The following is a 26411-nucleotide window of genomic DNA, read 5'->3' on the forward strand; positions in this document are numbered from 1 at the left end:
CTCTGTACCTCATTTACTATTGTTACATAATTTAAGTTGTCTTGGTCTGCACCCCAATGTCATCGATTGGCTTCATTCGTATTTTCAGGGCCGCATGCAGCGTGTTTTGATTAATGGTTCGCACTAAGGTTGTGTAAACATTTCCTCAGGTGTACCGCAGGGGTCTGTTCTTGGACGCCTTCTGTTTCTGATTTATATCAATGATATTGTTTTGGATCTTACCTGCAAAGTTCGGCTCTATGCTGACGATTGTGTCGTTTACACTGATGTGGAAAATTCCTCTGATGCGTTAAAACTACAGCGAAACTTGGATTCGATCCAGTCCTGGTGCTCAAAATGGCAAATGTCTTTGAATGCCACAGAATGCCAATTTTTCTCTCACTCGAAAGCGTTCCCCATCACAAACAAATTACTCACTACATAATGTTCCCTTGCAAAAAGTACTTGAATACAAGTACCTCGGCGTTTATTTTTCATCTAACCTAACATGGACGAGGCAAGTTGAGTATACTACATCCAAAGCCTGCAGAATGCTTAATTTCTTAAAAAGAAATTTCAATAAAGCACCGTCTACTGTCAAACAACTCCTGTATTTCACTTACATCCGACCAATTCTTGAACATGCCTGCCCTGTATGGGACCCCCAGTTTGCTTACTTATGTGATATGGTCAAGAGCGTCCAAAATAATGCTGCGAGATTTGTGTCCAATAATTACAGCTTCTCCACTAGTGTCACGTCTCTTAAAAACCACCTTGGCTGGGGATCTTTAGCTAACCGTAGGAAACATTTGAGATTATAAATCATGCATCGCATCTATTTTGGAAAGCTGAGCATTGACAAAGACCGGTATTTGCTTCAACCTCATTTTTTTTCTAGACGAGTTGATCATCAGTGGAAGATCCGAGAGATTAAGTGTCGCACAGATGTTTACAAAACCTCATTCTTTCCACGGACGATCAATGAGTGGAACAGGCTACCAGCCGGCGTCACTGAGTGCTGCAGGGAAGGTCAATCCCGCGCATTTTTATCTGATATGTGACGTGGCGCGCAGTTGTCTTGCGCGTGTCTTTTTCATTTCATTAGTGTTATTTTATTTGTGGAGTGTGGTTGTCTTCCTTCAGTGCATGTTTTTCCTCATCTATTAGTTGCGTGATTGTATTTCTGTTATTATGTGTACTTTCGGCCAAATGAGCAGAAGTTATTGTGTTTCCCCCCCTGCAATAATGCCCTTGGGCGCAGCAGGTATCTGTAATAAATAAATAAATAAATAAATAAATAAATAAAACCACTCGAACAGTAGTTCCCGTGCATAGAGGGAGGTATGACGTGTACGGAGCAATGCGTAACCGGTGGGTGGCTAGCACAAGAATCGTCCTCAGGTTGGGTACCGTGGAAATAAGAAGGTACCGGGAAAGCGCAGCAATTTTCAACCCGAGCATGGTTACGCTTGAAAGGGTAAGGTATGACGAGAGCGTAACAAGGCGCAACCTGTCAGCGGTTGGCACGGGAACCATCTGGAGGGTAATTGCCCAGGAAGGAAGAGGACGCTTACCATGGAAGGAGGCTTTATGGCATGATCGTGCGAAGGACTCATCAGAGGTTGGTTACAACCCTAACTATCTGGGAGAAGTTTACCATGGAAGGAGGAGAGTGTAGAGATAGCGGAGAAATCCCCCACCGGAGAATGATTATCGTGGAAGGGGATGGATGTGGAGAGAGCGTGACAACGCGTAGCCTGTTCGTAGTTGCCATGGGAACCAACCAAACTCTACTACCCTAGAATGGGAAGGAGACTACGGCGAAAGTGTGGGAAGGAGGAGGTGGCTAAAACACTTCAGGCTAGCACTAAGGCCGAGTGATGAAGTGCGCTTGCACTAAGCCTTCGTCCTATGCGGCCCCATTATTTCACGAAAGATTTGCCGCTGGTCGTTCCTCGCATGTAAGCTCGTTTATTTGTCCTTTGGCACTGAAGATTTTAGGCTCAAAAAGAGGATGGCTCGTGCGCTAGTTTTTCGAAGAGCGCGTGCAGCACATGCTCGATTGTTTTCGTACCTGATTCGGCTCTGACGCTGAGGTTTCCCAAACGTGCTCGTCGTTGCACGGCTCGTCGGCCCTGTCTGCTGCCTCCTTTGAAGTAGACAGGCACCGTCAGGGTGTCTGCGGAGGGTATTTGCAAGTGTCCGAAGTCTGCTTGGGCCGTGAAGCAGAAGAGTGAAAACCACTCGTACTGGTCCCAGGTTTTCCCTTCGGGCAGGCTCAGCTCAATGTCCTCGCCTTGATACTCCTTAAGCACCTCCTCTCTGGAGGAGAACGGTTCCAGCTGCATTACAACGAGTTGCAAGCAAATACCAAGGTGCCAGTACAAAAGGACAAAGTGGAAGTACCTAACAAGTAACGCCGGAAGGCGCAATTAGCGAGTCAACACCGCTTGCTTCTGTGTTTTCCTATCCAGACCGCGCCACAAGGTAGACTTTCATATGCGCGGGACTCGTGAGCGAAGCTACATTTGAGTGCAAATTATGAAGCACTGTTAGAGCACGCGCCTACACGTGAACACACCTGATCGCACCAAGCTGCGCGATGCAGCCAATCAGCTTTTTGGCGAAGAAACGGCTGAGTGACGTTAGCTCCTTCATCAGAGTGTTTAAAGGTGCACTAAAGAGGATTGTGAGCCGTACTTTTACCGCGCCAACTCGATCTGCGCGCTCCGAGCACTCTTAGACGCTTCGAATTATTGTCCTGTGTGGCCGATTTCCCTATTAAATGGAATTAAAGGTCCCGGCTTCCGCCTTTTTTTTAACTCACCTTCAAAAAGACGAGGAGTCAGCCCATGCGTGGAGGGCCTTTAAGCCAGCCGCGTGGCAGCTTGCCGCTCTGCCATCGGCGGAGTGATACGTAGCGATCGATGAAAGCAAAACGTCGACGCGTATTTTTATTTCCGCAAGCCTAATTTGTGGATGTATAGTCTGTGACTGAAACTGAAACAGAAACCTAAAAAATAAAATAAAAGCGAAAGATAAGTCGCCAAGCGACTGGCTGAAAGGGACGCCACGCGTTGATTGACTCGTCCATTTTTCGAAGGCGAGTTAAAAAAGAAAGGCATGAGCAGGGAAGTTTAATTCGATTTGATAAGGAAATCAGATTCACAGGACAATATTCGAAGTTGATAAGAATGCTAGGACAGTGTAGATCGATTTACCGCGGTTAAAAGGAGATTTCAGAATCCTCTTTAGTAACCTTCTAGCTTTCTGGTTTAGCCTGAAAATTATGTGCAATTACACTGATGTTCAACACATCAAAATGAAGTTGCATGAATGCGGCCTCTTAGGTATGCATTTCAAACAAAAAATTTTTGTAACACGGATTTTTCATGAAAGTTGTGGTGAATATTCACAATTCAGGCTTAGAGCACAAAAAACAAAAATTAAGTTAAAAATTCTCAAACCTATAAAACTTGCCTTGTTTTGCGCATAAAGTGGGATGATACATGAGGTGGTCCATTGAAATGGGGTGGTAGTGGGTGCCACCACGCCAAGAATTTCCCATTTATTTTTATTTCCAACAATGCAACGCCTGCGGTCGTGTGATCATGAGGCGCGTGAAATTGTGTCGTAATTTCATTCTCATAGAAAAAACAAGGACAAATTATGATTACAATTGATCATCAAATTATGAAACTATGTAATAATTACCCAGACATTCTCGAGATCGCAAAAACGTGTAGAAGTCTGAGAACTTTGATACGCACAATACAACTTCTGTTCAGTCCAAGAAGGCCAAACACGTACGAATAATTATTTCTAATTGCAAAGTTATTGTGTTCTGGTTTCTATATTTGTGTACAAAGTGTTAACAATAACATGTGTTTCTTTTTGAACTTGTCACATGCTTCATGTGCATTTTTGTACGGTGATGATTGTTATATCCAATTGTATGTGTTCTGTCTATATGAATTTTGTAACCGCTGCTGTTGCGCCCAGTGGGGCCAGGGCCTCGTCAGGAGACTAATTACTTCCTTTTGTCCTGCCCACGGGCAGTACCACCCATTGCCCATCCAATAAATAAACATATAAAATAAATAATAGAGCAAGTCCTGGTGAGTTGATCCTTCATTGATCCTGGTGAGTTTAAAAAACAACTATGTATACATTTATTGCCATAGTGATGTTCGAAATGTACGACAGTTTCATTTGTTCTTAACGTTGTTTTCCCATTTACCACTTCTGTTGCCCCTGGTTGCTTTTTTTGTATCATGTTCGTGTGTCGCTTTTTTTTTCTCTATTTTCGTGTCTGATGTTATTTTAACTCCGTTTTGTATAAATTTCGTGTTCCTTTCTTGTATTTGACTTGTACAGCGTTCTTGTACCGATATTGCGGTTTTTTACATCTGTATATACCTTTTTTTCGATTTGACCCCCTCACCCAATGCTCTTCGGAGGCTGTGAGGTACTAATAAATAAATAAATAAATAAATAAATAAATAAATAAATAAATAAATAAATAAATAAATAAATAAATAAATAAATAAATAAATAAATAAATAAATAAATAAATAAATAAATAAATAAATAAATAAATAAATAAATAAATAAATAAATAAATAAATAAATAAATAAATAAATAAATAAATAAATAAATAAATAAAGTGTGTGCGGGGCGATGCAGACTTCATTTTGCAGCTTTTTAGAGCTAAGTTTGCAATACGTGATCTGCAGTTTTAAAAGTTAATGCTGGTGGCGATGTTGTAAGCAGAGAGAGATTAGCCCGTGTGCCCGAGGCCGTTTTGTCTTCTTTGAGGCTAAGGGCAGAGGTTAGCTTTGGCTAGGCATATAGCATCATCCTCTGCATCATTTCCGCCAGTGGCGCTGCTGGAAACTGTACTCTTACAAGGGGACGCAGAAATTGCGCACCCCGGTGTAGTGAGGTTGTAATCTTCAAACATAGATTTCGATTAATACAACGTAACGACATCTGGCGCAGAGAAATCTGTAATGGAGTGCAAAGCATCTCACAGTATAACCGGCCTCCAGAGAGCTGCACAAAAAAAAAAAGAAACCGAGAGGAATGGGGAAAAAATGTCCAAAGCATACTAGGTGTCATGCACGTGCTGTCTGCTGAAGACATTACGATTTTGACCGCCGGTGGGTCTATTGAGAATATGAAGGAGACTCTGTAAGGAGACATGAAGGGGACACAATGTAAAATTGTGTAACCAAATGCCGGTTACCTTGGTAGTAGATGAGTATGGGAAGAGCAAGGATTGCGGGAGTGGCTGCCTCTGGAACCACCCTCCGACTGGCAACCATGGAATGCGGTGGCTATTATGGGAGCGTAAGAAAGCGTACACGAAGGGTGGTCGTTGTGCAGGGAGCAAGGTATGGTGAGAGCGAAGGAATTCCAAACCGCAGGCTGGCTGCCACGTCAACCATCCTCATCGTCGTCATCAGCCTGACAATGCCTACTGCTGGGCAAAGTCCTCTCCCATGTTTTTCCAATTAACCCTCTCTTTGACACTTAAGTAATGTCATCCATCTATTTAACTTTCTTCCGCACCCTGCCACACTTCCCTTGTCTGGGAATCCGCTCTTAAAGACCCTTAAAGACCAGCGGTTATCTTGCCTTCGCATTACATGTCCTGCACAAGCCCATTTTTTCTCTTGATTTCTACTGAGATGTCATTAACCCGCGTTTGTTCCCTCACCCACTCTGCCCTCTTCCTGTCCCTCAGCTTTACCCCTGTCATTTTTCTTTCCATAGCTCGCTGTGCTCTCCTTAACTTAAGCTGAACCCTTTTCGTTAGCCTCCAGGTTTCTGCCCCATAGGACAGTATCCGCAAGTAACAGCAGTTATATACTTTATATACTTTACTTTTTAGGGATATTTGTGAACTGCCATTCATGATCTGAGAGAACCTGCCAAATGTGCTCGACCTAATTCATATTCTTCTCCTTCTTTCCCTCTCATGATTCGGATCAGTGATCACTACTTGCTCTAAGTAGATGTATTCCCTTACCACTTCCAGCAGCTCGCTACCAATTGCGAACTGCTGTTCTCTTGCTGGACTGTTGAACATTACTTTTGTATTCTGCATGTTAATTTTTAGACCCACCGTTCTAACTTAATGATCGTGCTTTGCCGAGCATCCCCTGAGTGAGTCAGCAAGGCCGTGCCATCAGCGAATGGCAGATTATTTAGGTATTCTACATGAGGTCTTGTCCCCAACTGTTCCCAATTCAGCCCTCGCAATACCTCCCGTAAAGAAGCAATGAATGGTAATAGCGAGATCGTGTCTGTCTGCCTGACGCCCTAACTTATTGGAATTTTATTGCTGAATTTATGGATGACTATCGTAGCTGTTTATTCGCGATAGATACCTTCCAGTATTTTCACACACCACTCTCCTACACCTCGATTCTGCCATGCCTGCATGACTGCTGAGCTTTGCACTGATTCAGATGTTTTTTTTTCGAAATTAATAAAGGCTACATATAGGGGTTGGTTACATTCTGCGCGTTTTCCTATTCCCTGATAGAGTTTAAGGAGCAGCGCGAGTATAGCCGGAGTGGAGGAATGTAGTAGAATCGGTCTAAGGCGCTTGCTTATATACGCGCCGCCCGAAAAGGGACCTAGCGGCGATGGCGCCAGGCTTATTGGGCGGCGGACTGGACAAGAGCACAAGTCGAAGGACGAGTATGCGTGAAAAACTGAGAGGATAAATGTATATCAAGTTACTGCGATGATATTGTATTGGGATGGCTGTATTCGGTACTTAACGCAGGTTTTACAAATAAGCTTTGTCAGCTGGAAAAGCTCTTTTTTGGGCATAGCATTCTCAGCGCCGTTGTACATCAGGATTGAGGTAAGGTATGCTAACAACAGGCTGGTTACCTAATATTAAATAGCTATGCTTTTAACGATTACTGTTAGGCTCCTTAAGTATTGAGAGGCGAGAAGCCCACTTTAATTAATATCCATATAAGTTTTTAGATTTTCGAAGAAGCGGTTACCCTCGGCGCTGTCGGCGAACAAATTTTGGCTACATCGGGAAATGATACAAAAATACTTAAAAAAATAACTAGTCTCAACAGCCATAAATTCTTGGGCCAGAGCGCCGACGGTAACCACAGCGTACTACTCAATATTAGTTAACTAGTCTGCTAGGTAGCACATCTTAGCTGTATTCTGATGTACTGCACCGCTCTTCTACCTCAAAAAGGCTATTTTTAAAAATTGCCAAATTTCTTAGGTGAAACACTTTTTATTACCATATATTACAAAAGCCGCTCCGACATGCTTTAGCTCAATATATCGTGGGATGAAGAGCTCAGTAGGCAACGCAGAACCTCGCGTCACACACTGCTACAGGTTCTGAGAGCTTATGTTTTTTACGGAGTGGGAAAAGCGTTTACTTAATTTATTACTCAGGATTGTGGCTGCGACTGGGTGGAGGCCTTTGTCCGTGGCGGCTCCCACCACTGGGGCCATATGAGCAAAAAAGTCCCCCCAATCACGGCCATAACCCTCTGTAGCAAACTATGCAAATATTATTCATCCTCCTCCTGTGTCAAAAAAAGACAAACGTTATCAGCATCATTACTTTTAGATCTTGAGACAGCTTGCGTGCACCAATAGTCGCTTCACGCTTTTGCATATTCATGGAAAGATATCGGCAACCATTTCATTTGAACTGTCCGTAAAGCTCCTTAAAAAAAGCACAGGGCGCAAAGAACACCTAAGGTCGAAGTACGCGAGCCGAAGGGTTAATTGGCATGCTGAAGTCTCAGCAATATATTCTTTATTTATTCAGTGAAGACCTACTACGCATAAAACACCATGAAAGAGCTAAATATTTTGGTTTCAAGCGGGTCGTCAAAAATAGATGTTCTCCTCGAGCATGGGACGGGAAGTACTGGATGTATAGAGTCTAGCCCCTGGACAATGTGTCCTACGTGGACAGGCAGAGAACGCCAGAAAACATGATGGTGGAGCAGTCAAGGCATCCATGCCAAATGAAACGTGATAAGGATACAGATTCGGGATGTGTAAGTGCAGCGCCCCTCTTTTCGACATATAGTCATCCCTGACTAGTCACCTACTCTTTCCCGCAACCTCGAGATTTTCATCAGACATTTGGCAACAGCTTTCTACTGATTTATGTTGAAACCTGAACCTGCCAATCGGGCCTAAGAATTTCGTGTCATGCATTTTTCATATTCTTTGTACAACGCCATCGGAATAGCGTCTTAAGTCAATATTCTTTTGCCCATTTAAATTCACCAATGCAGAAATTGAGGGCAATTCTGAGCCTGATGAGCGGATATGGCACTTGTTGTGGTCGCTACTGTCGAGTTGCTATCTGTGACTTGGGAACACGTTCGCCCAATAAATCGTTTCGACTCTACGCCAACCTAATTTTTTTCCCGGCTGCGACCGACCCTATCGTAATACTGCGTGACAATAACACGAGGACGGGGGAAGCGTTACCTGCGTTCTTCTTGATACGCTAAACATCAGACTAACGTGCTCACCAACCAACTATGCACATCCACTAGATGACAGTGTATCGCGGCATAGCTTACTGCGTATACACAATGATATCACGGGCACCACCACAAAGCGCATGAGAACAGATACAACCCGGACCCAATCTGCACACAGATTAAATGGGCACTTCCCGGACACAGTCGTTTGGAAATCCCGCGTCACTTAACTACTTCATGACAGGCGTCATGTATACTTACTGTATCTTGATGGCGTTGCTCCCTTCGATTTTACCCTTTCCGACCGTGAAGAATGTGGCTGTGACATGTAAGAGAAAAAATATAGGTTGAGTACAGGCACTGAGTCGACTTAATGACAGGAGAAAATTGCAGACATTGTTTACAACATGATATTCAGTGCGAAAGCAAGAGCGTTTTTTTTTTGCAACGATTGTTTTTACTGATTTTAAATACAGGAATGACCGAATGGAGGAACACACATGGTGACTGATTCAACTTTCTGTTTTTTTTAGACGACGCGCGAACGATGATTCTGCTCCGCTCAGAAAGTTTGATTCGTGCTGAGCAGGAAACGGTAATCAGCGCGCAGTAACGCGGAACGGAGCGCTCGCGCTAGGCCAGCTGAGGACACGCAAGAGACGAATTTGTTGGGGCATAACCCAAGAATTAATGCGGCGCCAAAGACGACCATCAGCGGGATGTGCCGCGGGGCGAAGCGCTAGCGAATTGCGTTTCCTTTGTTTGCCTCTGTCTTTTCGTGGTGCACTTAAAGTGCTATAATTCTTTTGCATTATAATCTTTCTCAAGAGTAACTTTACTGTTAGTGCAGAGTTTCTCGAACAAGGAATATGTCTGAAAAATAAAAAGCTGTCTGCAAATGTACATACATATCTTGCTCGCATTCTTTGCCTCAAACTCTAGAACAACTGAAACAGCTCATGAGCTGCGCTGAAATTTCGCATTAGGAAATAATGCAATCGTCGGCAATTTTTTTTCAGGTGGAGAACCACTGAATTCGTTTGGTTTGGTTTGGTGTTTATTTTCTTTTAAAAATGAAAGTGGAAGCCAAAGCAAAAGGCGGTAGGCCTGACTAGGCCTTGGCTCCCTGGTACAGGCGGCAGCACACACCTTTAGCACCTATGCAGGACAAACAAAGAAACTAAATAGTATAACAACAATATGACACAAATAAGCCTGAATTGAGTACATCAGTGACACCAAATAAAATAACAACATGAATAAAAAAGCATGAATTGAATACATCAATGACACCAAATTATATAACAACAATATGACACAAACAAGCATGAATTGAATGCATCAGTGACAAATTTTATGCCGCAGTATGTTTTTAATGGAAACAAAGACCAGTCAAAAACATATTATAGCGAGTATAGGCCACAAAACGAAACAGGATTCTCTTCCAAATTTTTTATGCATTTTTTAAATACCTTAGTTGATGACAAGAATTCCCGTTCTAGTGAAGTTTGGTTGATGACAAATGGTACCTGGAAAGTTAATTTCTGTTTCCCGTAGTTAGTCCGAGTGATGGGCACAAGTTTTTTTCGTGTTCTCAGATGGTAAATTATGGCAGGCCTGTCAGGTAGTGTGGCATACAATCTGTTATGGTGAAGATACTGCAGTAAACGAAAATAATAAATTTGTTGTACTGGTAGAATAGCATATTTTTTGTATAAGGGTTCTGAAGGTAAATCTCGCGGTCTCCCATAATAGCCTTCAATGGCTCTTAGAGCTTTTTTCTGGAGAACAAGCAACCTATTAAAGTTACCAGATCCAGTGGTTCCTCAAACAAGAGTACAGTATGGTATTGTAACGTAACGTTACAAAAGTCTCCTGCGCCGAGGAACACCAGCAGCCAGTCAGGGCAGCACGAGACGGAGCAGAGTCACTTCGTCTTTTCCCAATTGCCCGTTGCGTTCTTCCTCATCTTCTAAGGAAGGCATGTGTCATTGCCCCCCTTGTTTGCAGCATCGCCTCGTTGCGGCCGACTAGGAGCATACTGGTGAGCTATGGGCCGACAGATAGTGTGCTAGGTTAGTACAGGAGGAGCACAACACAAAACGGGGCACTATCAGTCTCCAGATCGGTCAGCAGGGCGGCCGTGATAGGGTTTCATTTGGACGACATGTACAACGTCAGTGAGCTTGCGTCGTCTGCGGCTTGAGGGGTCTTGAGTGGAAGATTCAACTCCGTAGGTAACGTCATTGATGCGGCGGAGGACACGGTATGGTCCGAAGTAGCGCCGCAGTAATTTTTCAGACAGTCCGCGATGATAAACGGGTGTCCAAATCCAGACCTAGTCTCCAGGCTCGTAGGAAACGAAGCGCCGTCGCTGGTTGTAGCGATCAGCGTCTAGTTGCTGTTGTAGGTATATGCGCTGCCGTGCCAGCCGCCGCGCTTCTTCTGCACGCTGAGCAAAACTAGCGACGTCCATATCAAGTTCACTTTCGCAATCGGGGTATACGGGCAACATCGTATCCAGGGGAGTGGTCACTCGGCGGCCGAAGACAAGCTCGAAGGGAGTAAGCCGCGTCGTATCTTGAAGTGCTGTATTGTATGCGAACGTGGCGTATGGGAGAATTTGATCCCAGGTCTTATGCTCTATATCCACGTACATAGACAGCATGTCGGCCAGAGTTCTGTTTAGCCGTTCCACCAGGCCGTTAGTCTGCGGGTGGTACGCGTGGCCCGTCTATGGCTAGTGTGTGTAAGATTCAGCACTGCCTTAGTCAGGCGGGCCGTAAAAGCTGCCCCACGGTCGGTAATAATAATAGCCGGGGCGCCATGGCGCAATACGATGTCGTGAACAAAGAATGCTGCGACTTCGGTGGCAGTTCCATTTGTTAGCGACGCGGTCTCAGAATACCGGGTCAGGGAGTCCGTCGCGACAACAATCCAACGCTTTCCATTAGTTGACTTTGGAAAACGGCCAAGAAGATCCATTCCCACTTGTTGGAAACGAGTTTTCGGTGGAGCAATAGGTTGAAGAAATCCGGCTGGTTTCATGGGGGGAGATTTTCGGCGTTGACAGTCCCGGCAGGTTTTAACATAAGATCTTACTGAAGGTAATAATTTCGGCCAATAATACTTCGCCCGAATCCTGGCAAGGGTGCGACTAACTCCCGAGTGGCCGGCGGATGGTTCGTCGTGACAAGCGCTCAAGATGTCCGGCCATAGGTTTATAGGTACTACAAGTAGGAATGTCTCTTGTGATCTTTCAAAATTGCGCTTGTAGAGAACCCCACTTCGTAAAGTGTATGACTACAAGCCACGACGAAAAACAGGCCGTACCGGACCTCCGCGGCCTTCTAGATACTCGATGAGCGGCGCCAGCTCCTGGTCCTTGCGTTGAAGGTCAGCCATATGGGATTGAGTAATGGCCGCAATGAAGGGAAATCGGCGGCGTTTTCCACTGCAGCGGAGTCCAAGGGCGCGCGTGACAAGCAATCTGCGTCTTGGTGTTTAAGTTCCGACTTATAAACGGTAACATCATACTCTTGAAGACGAAGGCTCCATCGAGCCAAGCGTCCAGACGGGTCTTTGAGGCTGGCCAGCCAGCACAGCGAATGATGGTCGCTGACAATACGCGAAGGGTCGTCCATACAGGTACGGTCGAAACTTGCTTATGGCCCAGATTACCGCAAGACACTCCTTCTCCGTCGTTGAATAGTTCGCCTCCGATCGGGATAGTGTTCGACTCGCGTAAGCGATAACTCGTTCTACGCCATCTTGCCACTGGATGAGTACAGCCCCAAGGCCAAAATTGCTGGCATCAGTGTGGACGTCAGTTGCTGCGTTTTCATCGAAATGGGCGAGTATGGGGGGCCTGTGGAGGCGGCTTCGGAGCTCCAGGAAAGCTTGTTCTTGATCGCCTCCCCACAGGAAGGGTATGTCTTCTCTGGTTAGTGCTGTCAATGGTTCAGCTATCTTGGAGAAATCTTGGACGAAGCGTCGGTAGTAAGAGCAAACGCCCAGAAATCGCCGAAGTGCCTTTTTGTCGCTGGGACGTGGAAAACTTGACACTGCGGTAGTCTTGTCGGGATCAGGGAGAACGCCCTGTGCACTGACAACATGGCCGAGAAAGGGAAGTTCTTTGAAAGCGAAATGGCATTTTTCCGGCTTAATCGTTAATTGTGCGCCTTTGAGTGCTTGAAGCACAATGCGCAACCAGTCCAGGTGTTGCTCGAAAGCAGGCGAGAAAACGACGACATCATCTAAGTACACTAAGCACGACTGCCACTTCAGACCTGATAAAACCCTGTCCATCATACGTTGGAACGTGGCTGGCGCAGAGCAAAAACCAAACGGAAGCACCTTAAACTCGTATAGGCCGTCGGGCGTCACAAATGCAGTCTTCTCTCGGTCTCTCTGATCCACCTCGATTTGCCAGTAACCGCTTTTGAGGTCTAATGAGAAGTACCTGTCATCGCGTAGACGGTCGAGGGCATCATCAATCCTGGGGAGCGCTTAGACGTCCTTTTTGGTCGCGTTGTTTAGTTTCCGGTAATCGACACAGAATCTCAGGGTGCCATCTTTCTTCTTGACGAGGACTACTGGCGACGCCCATGGGCTCGTTGAAGGTTGGATTACGTCGTCCGCAAGCATCTCATCCACTTGCGTTTGAATGGCTTCACGTTCCTTAGGAGAAACCCGGTACGGGCGTCGGCATACCGGTAACGTGGCCTCATCGGTGATGATGCGGTGCTTGGCGACAGGAGTACGACCGACCTTGGAGCCAGTGGCGAAGCAGTCTGCGAAATCAGTCAGAAGAGCCGAAAGAAGATTCCTTTGATCGGGCTTCAAGTCCGGGCTAATTTTAACGGTTTGAAGGAGACGGCAAGATGTAGCCTCCTCTTGAGGGTTGGCCCCGGCGGTGCATAAACGAGGCGAGGCAGTAACGTCGTGAAGGAAGGCAATAGCCGTTTCTTTGGCGAGGTGCCGCATCTCCTTAGCAAAATTCGTCAGGAGGACAGTAGCCCAATTGTTATGGAGTGGAACAAGTCCTCGAGCAACGGCTATCTCCTTCTCGAGAAGTAGCCGTAGGTGCCCATCCGCGATGCCCTCGTAGTCGTGAAAAAGTCGTGCCGCACAAGAACAAGCACACTAGACCGTGCTGGCACCCTCACGTCATCGTCGACAATACGCACAACGTTGAGTTCCGGATCCTCGATTTCAATGCGCGCCACGGCCCGTTTCGTCGAGAAAGTCACACGCGCTTCTTTGAGGTCAATGATAGCGCCGTTAGTCTGCAGGAAGTCTAGGCCAAGGATCAAGTCTCTCGACCACTCGCGAAGTACGACGAATTCTCCCACATACACAAAACCCCGGATCTGACACGCGCTGTGCACTTGTCTACAGGGGTAATCAAGTGACTCCCCGCCGTGCGAATTTTCGGGCCGGACCAGTGCGTCAAAACTTTCTTCAATTCGCGGGCGAGGCCTGGCTCATTACCGAGTAATCAGCACCGGTGTCTAGTAATGCCGTTACATCGGCGCCATCAATCTTTACGCGCAAATCGGAGGTAGTGTGTCGGATGCTGTCGCCACCTGTCCCAAGCGGAATGTCGTCTTATCGGTCGAATGTAGCCCGTCGGATGCTGTTGCTACCTGACCCCAGCGAAATCTCGTCGAGTCGGCGTGACGAGGACGGAGGATCTTCACATTTCGCGACATCAGCGACCCTGCCTCCGAAGGCCGCTGACATTAGTTTTTCCCGGCGTGGGCTGGGAGAGCGTCGGCGTCGGGGATAGCTCGGACTTGAGTAACGGTAGCTTGTCGGGGACGTAGACCGACGCTCTTGGTAGCCGGACGTAACAGGATGCTGTTGCGTAGCAAGGTGGCTTGCGATTTCAGTAGGCCGCTCGCCATTTTGAGGGCAGGGGTCGTCCGGTGCGAAACCCCGCAGGCCGACGCGGCGGTACGGGCACGCCCGGTAGAGGTGACCTGCTTCACCGCAATGGAAGCAGAGGGGCCGACGGTCGCGGGCCCGCCATACTTGACTCTTACGGGGTCGCTGATAGGTTGGCGGAGGGCTGTAGCGAGGCGGACCCTGCGGCTCCATTGCTGCAGCTACGGTGTTGATGCTGTGGTCCTGCTTGGGAGCCCTACGTAGGACGCACGCGTACGTGGGTCTCGCGTCGACCTGGTAGGAAACGTCAGGAACTCGCTCAGCTGCCATACGCACCTCGTCCCGGACGACTTCAGCCAGTGATGGAAAGGACGGCGTGTTGAAAGGCATCCGGAGGGCTTGCAGTTCTTCTCACGACAGAACGGACGAGGTTGCGTAGTGCATCTATATCGTACCGCCCTGCATAGGTAGTGCGTCGGACCCAATGATGTTCACGTCAGGATTGTATTGACGAGCCCGGTGTTGCAGCGTCGTTTCCATGGTGGTAGCCTCACTGAGAACTCCGCAACAGTGCGCGGTGGGCTGCGCACTAGTCCTGCGAAAAGTTCTTGCTTCACGCCCCGCATCCGGTGGCGCAGCTTCTTGTCTTCTGGCATCTGTGGGTCTGCGCGCTTGAAAAGACGTGTCATGTCCTCATAAAACATGCGCACGCTCTCGTTTTGGCGCTGGTTGCGCGAGTGGAGCGCAGCTTCTGCTCGCTCCCGGCGGTCGGAACTGGGAAAAGTGGCCTTCAAGTCACGACAGGAAGCTTCCCAGGATTGAAAGGAAGCCTCATGGCTTTCAAACCATGTCCGCGCCGACTCTTCAAGAGCAAAGTACACGTTGTGGAGCTTACGCTCATCGGTCCACCCGTTGTAACGTGCCACACGCTCGAAGGCCTCAAGCCAGTCCTCGGCGTCCTCGAACACGTCTCCATGAAAAGACGGTGGTGTTTGCGGCTGATGGCAGAGGATGTTTGCGGGAAGCCTACTCTCAGATGTCATTGCCGCACATGTTACAGGGGCCCGAGGCTGCGTCGTCCTGGTAGCGGCCGCAAGGGGTCCAAATTCCGGGGGCTCTAAACGTAGGCGTCGGCCGGGGGGCTGATGTACCGACGTAAGCTCCGTAGTGGGAGCTAGATTATGCAGCACTGCAAGCGTACCCGGCACCTCCACAAGATTTCTAACGTAACGTTACAAAGAAGTCTCCTGCGCCGAGGAACACCAGCAGCCAGTCAGGTCAGCACGAGACGGAGCAGAGTCACTTCATCTTTTTCCCATTCTAAGAAGGCATGCTTATGGTAGGGTGAGGGCGAATTGATCAATAACTCGAAGTGGGAACAGTGCTGGTCAAATGTTTAGGGGAATCCCCCAAGGTGGAGTAAATTTGTAATAGGGGAGTAATTACTCATTGGCGTCCACCCAAGCACAGCCATACGGCTACAAAGGAAAGCTATACAGCTTTCTCAGAAACTTCGTAGTTAAAGAAAAATTCGTCCTGGTCCGGGGTTCGAACCCGTTACCACCGCTTCACCGGAGCAGTCGCTCTACCAACTGACCTAACCGGGACGGCATGCTTATGGTAGGGCGAGAGCGAATTGATCAATAACTCGAAGTGGGAACAGTGTTGGTCATGTTTAGGGGAATCCCCCAAAGTGGAGTAAATTTGTAATAGGGGAGTAATTACTCATTGGCATCCACCCAAGCGCAGCCATGCCCTTGCCGTCCCGGTTAGCTCAGTTGGTAGAGCGACTGCTCCGGTGAAGCGGTGGTCCCGGGTTCGAACCCCGGACCAGGACGAATTTTTCTTTAACTACGAAGTTTCTGAGAAAGCTGTATAGCTTTCCTTTGTAGCCGTATGGCTGTGCTTGGGTGGAAGCCAATGAGTAATTACTCCCCTATTACAAATTTACTCCACCTTGGGGGATTCCCCTAAACATTTGACCAACACTGTTCCCACTTCGAGTTATTGATCAATTCGCTCTCGCCCTACCATAAGCTTACCGTCCCGGTTAGCTCAGTTGGTAGAGCGACTGCCCCGGTGAAGCGGTGGTCTCGGGTTCGAATCCCGGACCAGGACGAATTTTCCTTTAAATACGAAGTTTCTGAGAAAGCTGTATAGCTTTCCTTTGTAGCCGTACGGCTGCGCTTGGGTGTATGCCATTGAGTAATTACTCCCCTATTACAAATTTCCTTCTCCTTGGGCGATTCCCCTAAACATTTCACTAACACTGTTCCCACTTCGAGTTATTGATCAATTCGTTCTCGCCCTACCATAAGCTTGCCGTCCCGGTTAGCTCAGTTGGTAGCGCGACTGCTCCGGTGAAGCGGTGGTCCCGGGTTCGAACCCCGGACCAGGACGAATTTTTCTTTAACTACGATGTGTCTGAGAAAGCTGTATATCTTTCCTTTGTAGCCGTATGGCTGCGCTTGGGTGGATGCCAATGAGTAATTACTCCCCTATTAGAAGGTATGTTCGGTGTCAAACTTAATAATAATAATATTCACTTAATTTTCATCACGTATACATGATGCCGGAGACCTGTAGAAAAAGCTGTCATAATGGAACCTTGACAAGGCCACAGGCCCCCGCATTGGCTACATCACGCACTGGTCAGCAATATATAAAACTAAACAAAGGAAATTCGCACTTATTCATTTCAGCAGACAGGAGAAAAAATAAAAGGATGAAATTCAACGTTTAAAAAACTAGGCGTACAATTTTCATACGTTGAATTACACACCATACAAAAAGAAATAGTTCACGTTCACAATCAACAAACAAAAGTTAGTATATTAACAAAGATAATCCGCACAAAGGCCCCGCTGGAAGGACTGAGCACAACTCAGACAAGAGTTTACCGTACGAAATGGAAGAACAACAAAAGAGCAGCGATAGTACTGCGTTGTGTTGTTTTCAACTTAATAACATGACCTTCGGGTTTATTTCTACATAAATAATCTGCATACTGTTGTTCTCGGCATCTGCCTATTGTTTTTACTAATTCACCGGAAAAAAGTTGGTCTTTTTCGTTGCTTTTTCCTGGCATTCCTAATTTCCGTACATTTGCTTCTATAGCCTGGTACCACCACCAGCGCCGTGCTTCAACACGACAGCGCAGATAAAAACATAATGATAAAATGCAGATGAAAACTAATCGCCAAGAATTAAGACGCAACACAGCTAAAAAAGTGAAAATAATGATGGCCGAGGACTAAAAACGGCTAAAAGCAAAAAAGACATGTAAAGCGTGCCAATGAAACAAAGGCTAAAACTGAATAAAACCAGAAACGAATGGAATCTCTTTGTTCAAGAAAGGAACACAGGGCGTGCTGGCGCATTCGTTTTTGAGCTTGCCAGTCTTGAAGCGTCCACTATTTCGCGCGTCTGCTAATTTTCACATTTTGTCGAAACTTGTTTTTTCGCAAACAAGAGAGCATTGTTTCTGCCCTCACATTTCCAGCAGTGACCTTGCAAGTTTCTCAGAGAGGAACCATAAGTGTCACATTTCGGGGCTTTACTTTACCGTACACTGTTGAGAGAGCAAGCTGTCGTGTATCGGTAGCTACAGACAGACTACTTTCCGTCGCGCCAGCAGCACACCGCCAAAATGCATTTGTTGCGCAGGACACCCTGACCCTCTTCCACGTGATATGAGAATATGCGAGCATCACCGGAACTGCCCACCTCTTAGCTAACTAGACTTTAGTGTGAACAGTGGGTTTCTCGAACAACTGAGTGAGTACTAAGCATATCTTCCTTAAATCACCTGTTCGACATCACCTTAGCAATTCTCTTTATATATCTCGATCCCCTATGCTCAGTACCTCAATAAACACAGCTAATCGTGGCGGCTTCTGTGCTAGTACAGTATGAAGTTACGATTTTTAGCGTATGGCGAATATTTCGCTTTGTTTTGATCAAAAGAGTGTTATAGAAAAAAGCAGGCTTGGGTGGTACGGCAGCACTTCCCGTCTGGGGAGGGGGGGGGGTAAAATCTGCACCATATTACTTACTAATCACGGCGTTGCGTTACGACGCTGCAGCAATTACTGCATTGTCTGAAGCGGAAGGTACAGGTGCTGGAAATAATTTTTTTTTACTTTTCTGAGGGGTTCCCAGCGGGAGCCTATGCACCGATTGAATTTTTTTAATCTGCCATGAACTTTTTTTACCCCGCCTTCTTTCAGGCTGATATACAATGACCCATACTATGCAAATTAAAAAATATATACCGTCCGCGGAATGTGTCTCAATTCTTGTGGCTTCTGTCTGCCATATCATCCCAAAACGAGCAGTGTTTTGTGATGATATGGCATCGACACTGAAAATTATACTAGAAGTGTGTGATGAGAGGCTAGTTGGTAAGACATACTGAAGACACAAAACTACGCAGGAAACAGGACACAGAAAACATAGTTTTCTGTGTCTTACTGTGGCGTAGTTTTGTGTCTTCAGTATGTCTTACCAACTAGCCTCTCATCACACACTTCTAGAATTCATTTCTTCTACATGGGGCTCTGTTTTATGTCAACGTTCTTTCGAAGAGCAATGCGCTTTGTGCACCACCTTCATCGCTGCTACGACGAACGAAGCAAGGGTCTTGGGCTTCTGCCTAAGGAAGAACGTCTGTCCACCCGGTGTTTCAAGTCTTTTCGGGTTTCTGGGCTGCTCAGAAGGTCATTGGAAGCGGATGGCGAAGATTCTAAGAAGCGAATATTGGAGGCATGTTCGCCTGTTGATGGACTGGCTACAATTTGTGTGCTTCAGTTGGAAGGGTACGGGACCTGCTGGCTTCAGGCTACTGATGGACTACAAGAGGCTGGCTGAGGCAAGCACCGAATTCCTTTGGAACAAAACTAGGCTGAGCCTACCTACAGCGCCCAAAAAGCAGGTTGGTGTGGTTCCTGTTGTTGCTCTTGGAGGGGCTGTGATCACACCCGAAGTAGAAAAGGTTCTGAGTAGGGGTCCGAAGTTTTGCCTTGAAGTGCCGCTCAAGAAGCACGAGCTTCTCGCTTCGGCTCACAAGATAGCAGAGAAGGTGCAGGGTGAAGAGAAAGGACACTGTTTATTGGAAGGCACTGACTCTGTGCGGAATGGTTACGAAGAGAAAAAGGACGGCACTTCCCTGTTGAGGAGAGTAGCCGGTTGCCTTAATGACTCCGGACTTGCTTTAATGCAGGCTGATAAGGAAGGCGGCTTTGTGGTCTTGCCTGAGAAGCTATTTGGTGAGAAGGCCTCTTTAGACTACGCTCGTCCTGTCTGCTTCTTTTCTGTGTCCTGTTTCCTGCGTAGTTTTGTGTCTTCAGAAAATTATACACAGCGACTTTCTGCAAAATAGCCTTATGCGCCCATGTCTATTTAAATCATACATTAACGATACCATTAGCATAGCCACAGATGCACGATACGCTTTGTACGCTGGTGGCACAAACTACTTTCTATCTGGCTGTTCGCCAGATTACCTGGTAGATAAAGGCAACTCTATCCTGAATGCTCTCCCTCATGGTCCTAGCACAATGGTTTAGCCCTAAACTATAATAAAATCAAACCTCTTTTTTTTCAGGCCAGTAGATCTAAGAGTAAAGATAAACAAACCTCAGCAGAACCGAAAACTGCGCGAGTTGGTGAACGTTCAACATTACGTACTTACAGCGCGAAAAACGAAGACAGGGGAAGAAACACGCAAACAAACAAGTGCTTCTCCTACAAACAGACTTCTCCTACTTAAAAGCAATGAGGTGGAAATGGGCACGTTCAGTTCGCTTGTAGTTGTGTTTGATGCCTCTATGAAGTGGTCTGACCATGTAGCTTGTCTCACAAAAAAAACAAGCTGAAACAATTGCCATCATTTCTCTCATCGACGTGATTTTGCTATGCGTTTGAAATATATCCCTGTATAATTCATTATTTGAGTCGCGTATTAACTACTGTCACTGGAACTTTGGCACTATATAAAAAACAAATTTCAACGAACTGTTACTGCTTCAACAGAAAGAGATCAGACTCGTTGCCGGAGTAAGTTATACTGCCCACACAAAACGTTTTTCGACAACGTAAAATTATTGGTGTTATTGCCTTATTTAAGTATCGTTTACTGTATTGCATTCGATTTCTTCATCTTTAGTGTTGTTCTTCTGTACTTAGCTCAGGCAAGCGAAGAGAAAAGTTCAACAGAACTAGTTATAGGAAGCAAAGCGCTATATTTCTGTCACCTCATCTTTTTATCAAGTGCAGTATTAGTCGAACCATTCTGTCCTCCCTCATCAGAAACGCGTTTAAGTTATTTTGTGAATAGGTTCTTTTGACATCTTTACAATCGCCTGCAAACTTGTATTTTTTTTTGCTGCGAAGCTGCGCAAATTTGCTTTATTTCTAGCAGAAGTGTTGAGTGCTTCCGGCGAGCTTCCTCCATGTCCATCGTTGCTCGCAGCTCAATTGGTAGAGCGACTGCTCCGGTGAAGCGGTGGTCCCGGGTTCGAACCAAGGACCAGGGCGAATTTCTTTCACTACGAAGTTTCTGAGAAAGCTGTAAAGTTTTGCTTTCTGGCCGTAAGGCTGCGCTCGGGTGGATGTCAATGAGTAATTACTCCCTTATTATAAGATATAAAACTGCATTTAAACAGCCGTATCTGAAAAAGTATTTCAGTACAGACCAGTGAATGATAGTTACTTGAAATGAAAGTGTTTTCTGAGATATCCAGCCTTGCAAGCCCCTAAAAAGCACGACTAGAAGCCTTCTGGAACCTGTACACCTAAGGCAGTGGTTTGCTATGCACTTTCAATGCAACAGCAGGAAGCCGGCGTGGTGTCTTCAAATAGGTTACCATTTCTCGTCCAAGTCAAACCTAATCAGCGCGATATGTGAAGGCTGGCGTACAGCGCACTTGTTTCACTAGGCAAAAGGGCAATAGATGATATGCGAAATGCGCAGCGCCATCTCTCAGCGCTCCGAGAACTAAGTCCTCCATGTTGGCTCGGTACAGAAAACGAAACTGCTGCCCAGCGTTGGGTTAAAACGGCTGCGCTTCGTTTGAAAAGTAAAATGCCGATGCAGTGTTGCGCTACCCTCTCCACTGTGAAAAGACACTACGATGCGTGCCAGAACTAGGTGCGTTCAAGCTTTTCGCTTTTCTATCTTCTTTACGCCGTCCCAACGTTTTAGTAACACAAAACGCCATGCGAGGTATCATGTGTCAGCACGCGGATCAGTGCCCAGCTTTCGCTTTCTGCGCTGATTTTTGACAAAGCTTTCGAGGTGATTTGCGTTCAAATTAAGATAAGGACCCCAGCCTTTGTTGTCTCTGATCAAAATTAGAAGCCGATTTCGTGCATTTATCAGCTCTCCGGTCGGGCGTGAATATATATAGACGCATACTTGAACAACGTAATAGGGAAGGTAATTTTTTTAGAGCGGGCCAATCGCTCGTGCTGTGGCGAAATAAGTTCACTCGAAGAACCATATGCCGATTACTGCTTAGTTTTCTACGTGTTCAGTTACGTTTTTCCCGTGTTCAATTAGTATTAGAAGGGCGAGCAAACTCTCTGGACAATACGCATATGTTATACGCGTTAAGGAGTCTTTGTGAAGCAATACACCCTACGTATAAAAACTGAGGTGCGAATGCTTTATTTCTTGAGGATTCCTATACCTTCGATATCTACGGCGACGAAAATCTTAAAAGAAAAGAAGCGAATAATATAGCTACTTTATTATGAAGGAGGGAAAGATTTCGAAGCTGGAAAGTACGTGCAACAATGTTCTGAAAACGCTTCAGGCTAACAGATTTTATTACCGCTGTGGCAAGCTCCAACAGCTTGCTTCGCAACAAAGCCATTTGCCCAAGTTTGGGAGTAAGCTAATTAAGTTTCGGAAGCAACCGAACATGCTAATTTCGCCCCTGCACACACAGCTTGACCAGCGTATCGAGTCCGTGCATATGCACCTACAGCTGTAGCATCTTTCTCTAATAAAGCCGGTGCGGTGGCTCAGTGCTTATCTGAAAAAAAAAAGCTGCGTCTTTGCTAACAATATTTTGAATTATATGTGCGTGCCTACTTTCCTCTTGTTAATGTCGACTGAATGACTGCGTCTTAAGTAGGACGCGGTTTCAACGAATTGTGGCTAAAATCAACCGACGCCGGGCTCTGAAACGGTGACGTTGAAAACCGCGGATGCGCATTGCACATTAGAGTAGAGGAATCGAATTTCGCAGCTGGTCGAGGGTCTTGTGTGATTATACTGCAATGCACGAAGCTCCTGGCGTCAGCGCGAACGAAAGTTCGCACTGTCACAGAAGTATGTCAACACACGTGCGCACTCAGCGCAAAATAACCGCTCGCTACTCTACCAGATGAATTCGCGTCCACCTGGGAATAAAATAGCCATGATAATGCGTTATGCTTGAACTGGCGCTTTAATGCGAGCATTAAAACGACAACCGCACACGGTCACGGTTCGACTTTCCAACCCACTTTCGATTGCCGATTATTGCGATCATCAGCGCCAGACTTCAAGCGAAGATGAGGACGCGGTAGGAGTAAGCTGGCGCCTGTTGAAAGCACCTACATTTGGTCAAAGATCAGCTGCGAAAAAAACGCAGCAGCTGAGGCTTGCCTGTTGAAATTCCACTCGCATGAAGAAAGTACGCATAGCAAACGATGCACCAGCTCGACGAGCTCGACCGAGCCAAGATGGAAACCGGAAGTTGTGGGCGCGGTGTTGCCAGACCGCCAGGCAATTTCGCATATCGTCTATTGGTCTATGTCTAAGCAGCCTTCGAAAGCAAGCAGCGGCGCCTAGGGGCCGCGCGGTTGGTTGCCTTGATGAGAGCTTTTATATCAGAGTTGAATCGCGCCGGTGGCTTCGTATTATCGCGTATACTTGTTCTGCATTGTCTAGGAACAGTCTCATGCCGATAGTTATTTTTTTTTCAGGGCACCATGCTTTCTCCCCTAAAATTTGTCGTTGCAGTTGCCGTGCAGTGACCAAGTGCGTTCCGTCACTGTTCTAAAGAAATGCAGTTTCTGGATTCCGCTGAACACACTTTTGCACGCGGCGGCTAGAATTTCTTTGGAGGCGATATTCTGGAGGCCCGTGTACTGTGCGATGTCAGTGCACGTTAAAGAACCCCATGTGGTCGAAATTTCCGGAGCCCTCCACTACGGCGTCTCTCATAGCCTTAGTCGCTTTGGGACGTTAAACCGCATACACCAAACACTTTTGCACTTCATGGGCTGCTTTCTGGCGTTTAGTCTTTTGCACTTCAACAACAGCTAGCTTCAATGCTGCATTTTTTTTCTTCCTTTGTACACCTAATCTATCCTCGCCTCTCTGTGTCCCGCGCTTTCTTCTACCTCCACCAACATGATATCGTCTTCTTCACCCTCCTCACAAATTACACTAGCGCCGCTCCTAACACCACCTGCCGAACGGATATGGGACGAGGAAACAGACGAACCCAGCGCTGAGGATATATGACCTCACTTTCCTTTCTTCCATAAAATCTGGTGGTGTCCTATGACCGATTTAATTAGAAGGAGTAAATATTAAAGAAAGGCATGTAAACCTTCTGAATACGAAAAAGCATGTAAAATCTCCGGATCGCTGCGATTTTTCCTGAAGCTGAAATTATGAAACTGTATAGAGTGACAAAATTTCCCATAACTGCATGCTGTATCATATGTGATAATCTAGTATATACTCCTCTCCAAGTGTACCCGGAAGCAGTATCATGCTGCAGATGCTGTCACAGAATGACAAAATTCTATTTTGTGGCCTAATATTTTTTTCGAAACTCCACCTTCAGTTAGAATGCAGAGAATTTTTCCTCTACTAGTAGAATTTCCTCAATTAACTCCCACCGCTACCTCCACGCATTTCTTAAAAGAAAACTTCTAAACAAATCCTTCCGATGGTTGAGTTACTGCGGGCATGGCTTCGAAATAGGGAACACTGTAATACTATATTAGTAAGGAATCATTTCTCACTGATCACAATAAGTTTGGAAAACTAAAATGCACCGTATCATACATTATGCGGTACGGGGTTAACAACTTAACTACGCCGTCTGGAGTGATATGAAGAGTCCCAGCGATCTATGAATATAAAGTGACGAATTCCACCTATATCAGCATGAACCCATTAAACTATGGCGTCATAGCTTTAAGGTTGCATACACAATTGCATAACAGATTGCATACGCGAGCCGCCCCTGACGCACCCGCAGTGACATGAGATTTGGTGTTAGTGGTGGAAGTGGTTTTATTTATTTCTTATTTGTTTCAAGATACTGCCGGCAGTTGTGGCTCCAGCAGGACGGGCACAGAGCGTGACAATCACAAACTTATTCAAGATCGAATAAAAAAGAAACAAAATAACAAAATGACACAAACTGACCAAGCAAGCGTGCTTCCAGTGCCTGAATAAAATTATCGGTTTGAAAAAGTGATTCTGGAAATACATTGCAATCGGAGATGGTTTTGGGGAACAACTGTACGAGAATGAATTTCTCCGGGCAAAGACGGGCTGCAGCTTAGATTCGCTAAAGTAAAAAAAGTGTAGAGCGGTTTATTGGCACCTTCAAGCGCCGGCGACGAAGACCCTGGCGCAAGAAGTCTAAGAACGAGCGAGGCGAGGGACCGGCACACAAGCGGCAGTTCTCCAGCACGAGCCTTCTACGGGCGGCGCTAGCGCTTCGTCGTCGTTGGTGGCGGTGCTGTATCATCTTCTTGATTCCAACTGCCCCGGCGGAAAGAGGGAGCCATCCTGGCGACTCAAGGCGAGGAGACGACGAGAGGGCTGTAATAAGGCTTCAAGCGGCTGACATGAACGACGTCGCGACCACGGCGGCGATGGTCCAAAGAAGGTGTCACCGGTTCGATGATATAGTTGACAGGTGACGTACGCTCTAAGATACGGTAGGGACCAATGTGCTTGGCCGAAAATTTGGACGCAGCCGGAACAGAGAGCCAGACCAATGATCCAGTAGAGAAGGGTGCAGCGGGCGTGTCTTGATCGGACTCATGTTTGCGGAGTCCTTGACGTTCGGCGGTGAAGGAGCGAGCCAACTGGCGGCACTGCTCATCATGCCGGGTAATGTCAGAAAGGGAAGTATATTCTGAGCTGTCGGGGTTGTTGGGAAGGATGGTGTCCAGGAGGCAGGAAGGCTCGCGCCCGAATAAAAGAAAGAAAGGGGAAAAGCCGGTGGTTGCCTGAGATGCGGTGTTATATGCATAGGTCACGAACGGAAGGACTTGATCCCAATTAGTGCGGTCGGAGCTAATGTACATGGCGATCATGTCCCCAAGAGTTCGGTTGAATCGTTCGGTGAGGCCGTTAGTTTGAGGGTGGTAAGCAGTAGTGGTACGGTGGACTGAGTGGCACGCATCGAGAAGCTCGTGAACAACTTCAGACAAGAAAACACGGCCGCGGTCACTGAGAAGTTCTCGCGGAGCGCCGTGACGCAGGACGAAGTGATGAAGAAGGAAGAGGGCGACGTCGCGAGCAGTAGCCGCAGGTAGGGCAGCGGTCTCAGCATACCGAGTGAGGTGGTCCACGGCAACTATAATCCATCGATTCCCGGCGGTCGTGAAGGGGAGCGGCCCATATAGGTCGATGCCCACACGATCGAAAGGGCGAGCCGGGCACGGTAATGGCTGTAACGGGGCAGTCGAGGGTCGAGGTGGCGACTTCCGCTGCTGACAGGCTGTGCAGGAGCGAACGTAGCGACGAACGAAGTTGTACATGCCTCGCCAGTAGTACCTCTGCCGTAGTCGCTCGTAGGTTTTTAGTGATCCAGCGTGAGCGCTCTGAGGGTCGGCATAGTAGTGCGCACAGATCTCAGACCGAAGGTGTCGGGGAATCACGAGGAGCCACTTTCGGCCGTCCGGTCGATAGTTGCGGCGGTACAGGAGATCGTCGCGGATGGCAAAATGGGAAGCTTGGCGACGAAGAGCTCGAGGGAAGGAGGACGTAGAGTGTGCACGAAGGACATCGAGCA

General features: G+C 46.8%; 1 protein-coding gene across 1 annotated transcript in view; it reads right to left on the minus strand.

The window, feature by feature from the left end:
- Positions 1-26411, minus strand: part of LOC149343983 (uncharacterized) — a 135390-nt gene that overhangs the window by 29703 nt on the left and 79276 nt on the right. Inside the window, exons 9-10 of the mRNA XM_089547118.1 lie at positions 8743-8800; positions 2054-2301 (exon numbers count right to left, since the gene is read on the minus strand). Of these exons, the coding sequence (XP_089403244.1) occupies positions 2054-2301; positions 8743-8800 (306 nt within the window). The remainder of the gene's footprint in view (positions 1-2053; positions 2302-8742; positions 8801-26411) is intronic.

This window comes from Amblyomma mixtum, chromosome 5 (genome assembly GCF_055824585.1).
Source record: "Amblyomma mixtum isolate Tamu chromosome 5, ASM5582458v1, whole genome shotgun sequence".
Lineage (NCBI taxonomy): Eukaryota > Metazoa > Arthropoda > Arachnida > Ixodida > Ixodidae > Amblyomma > Amblyomma mixtum.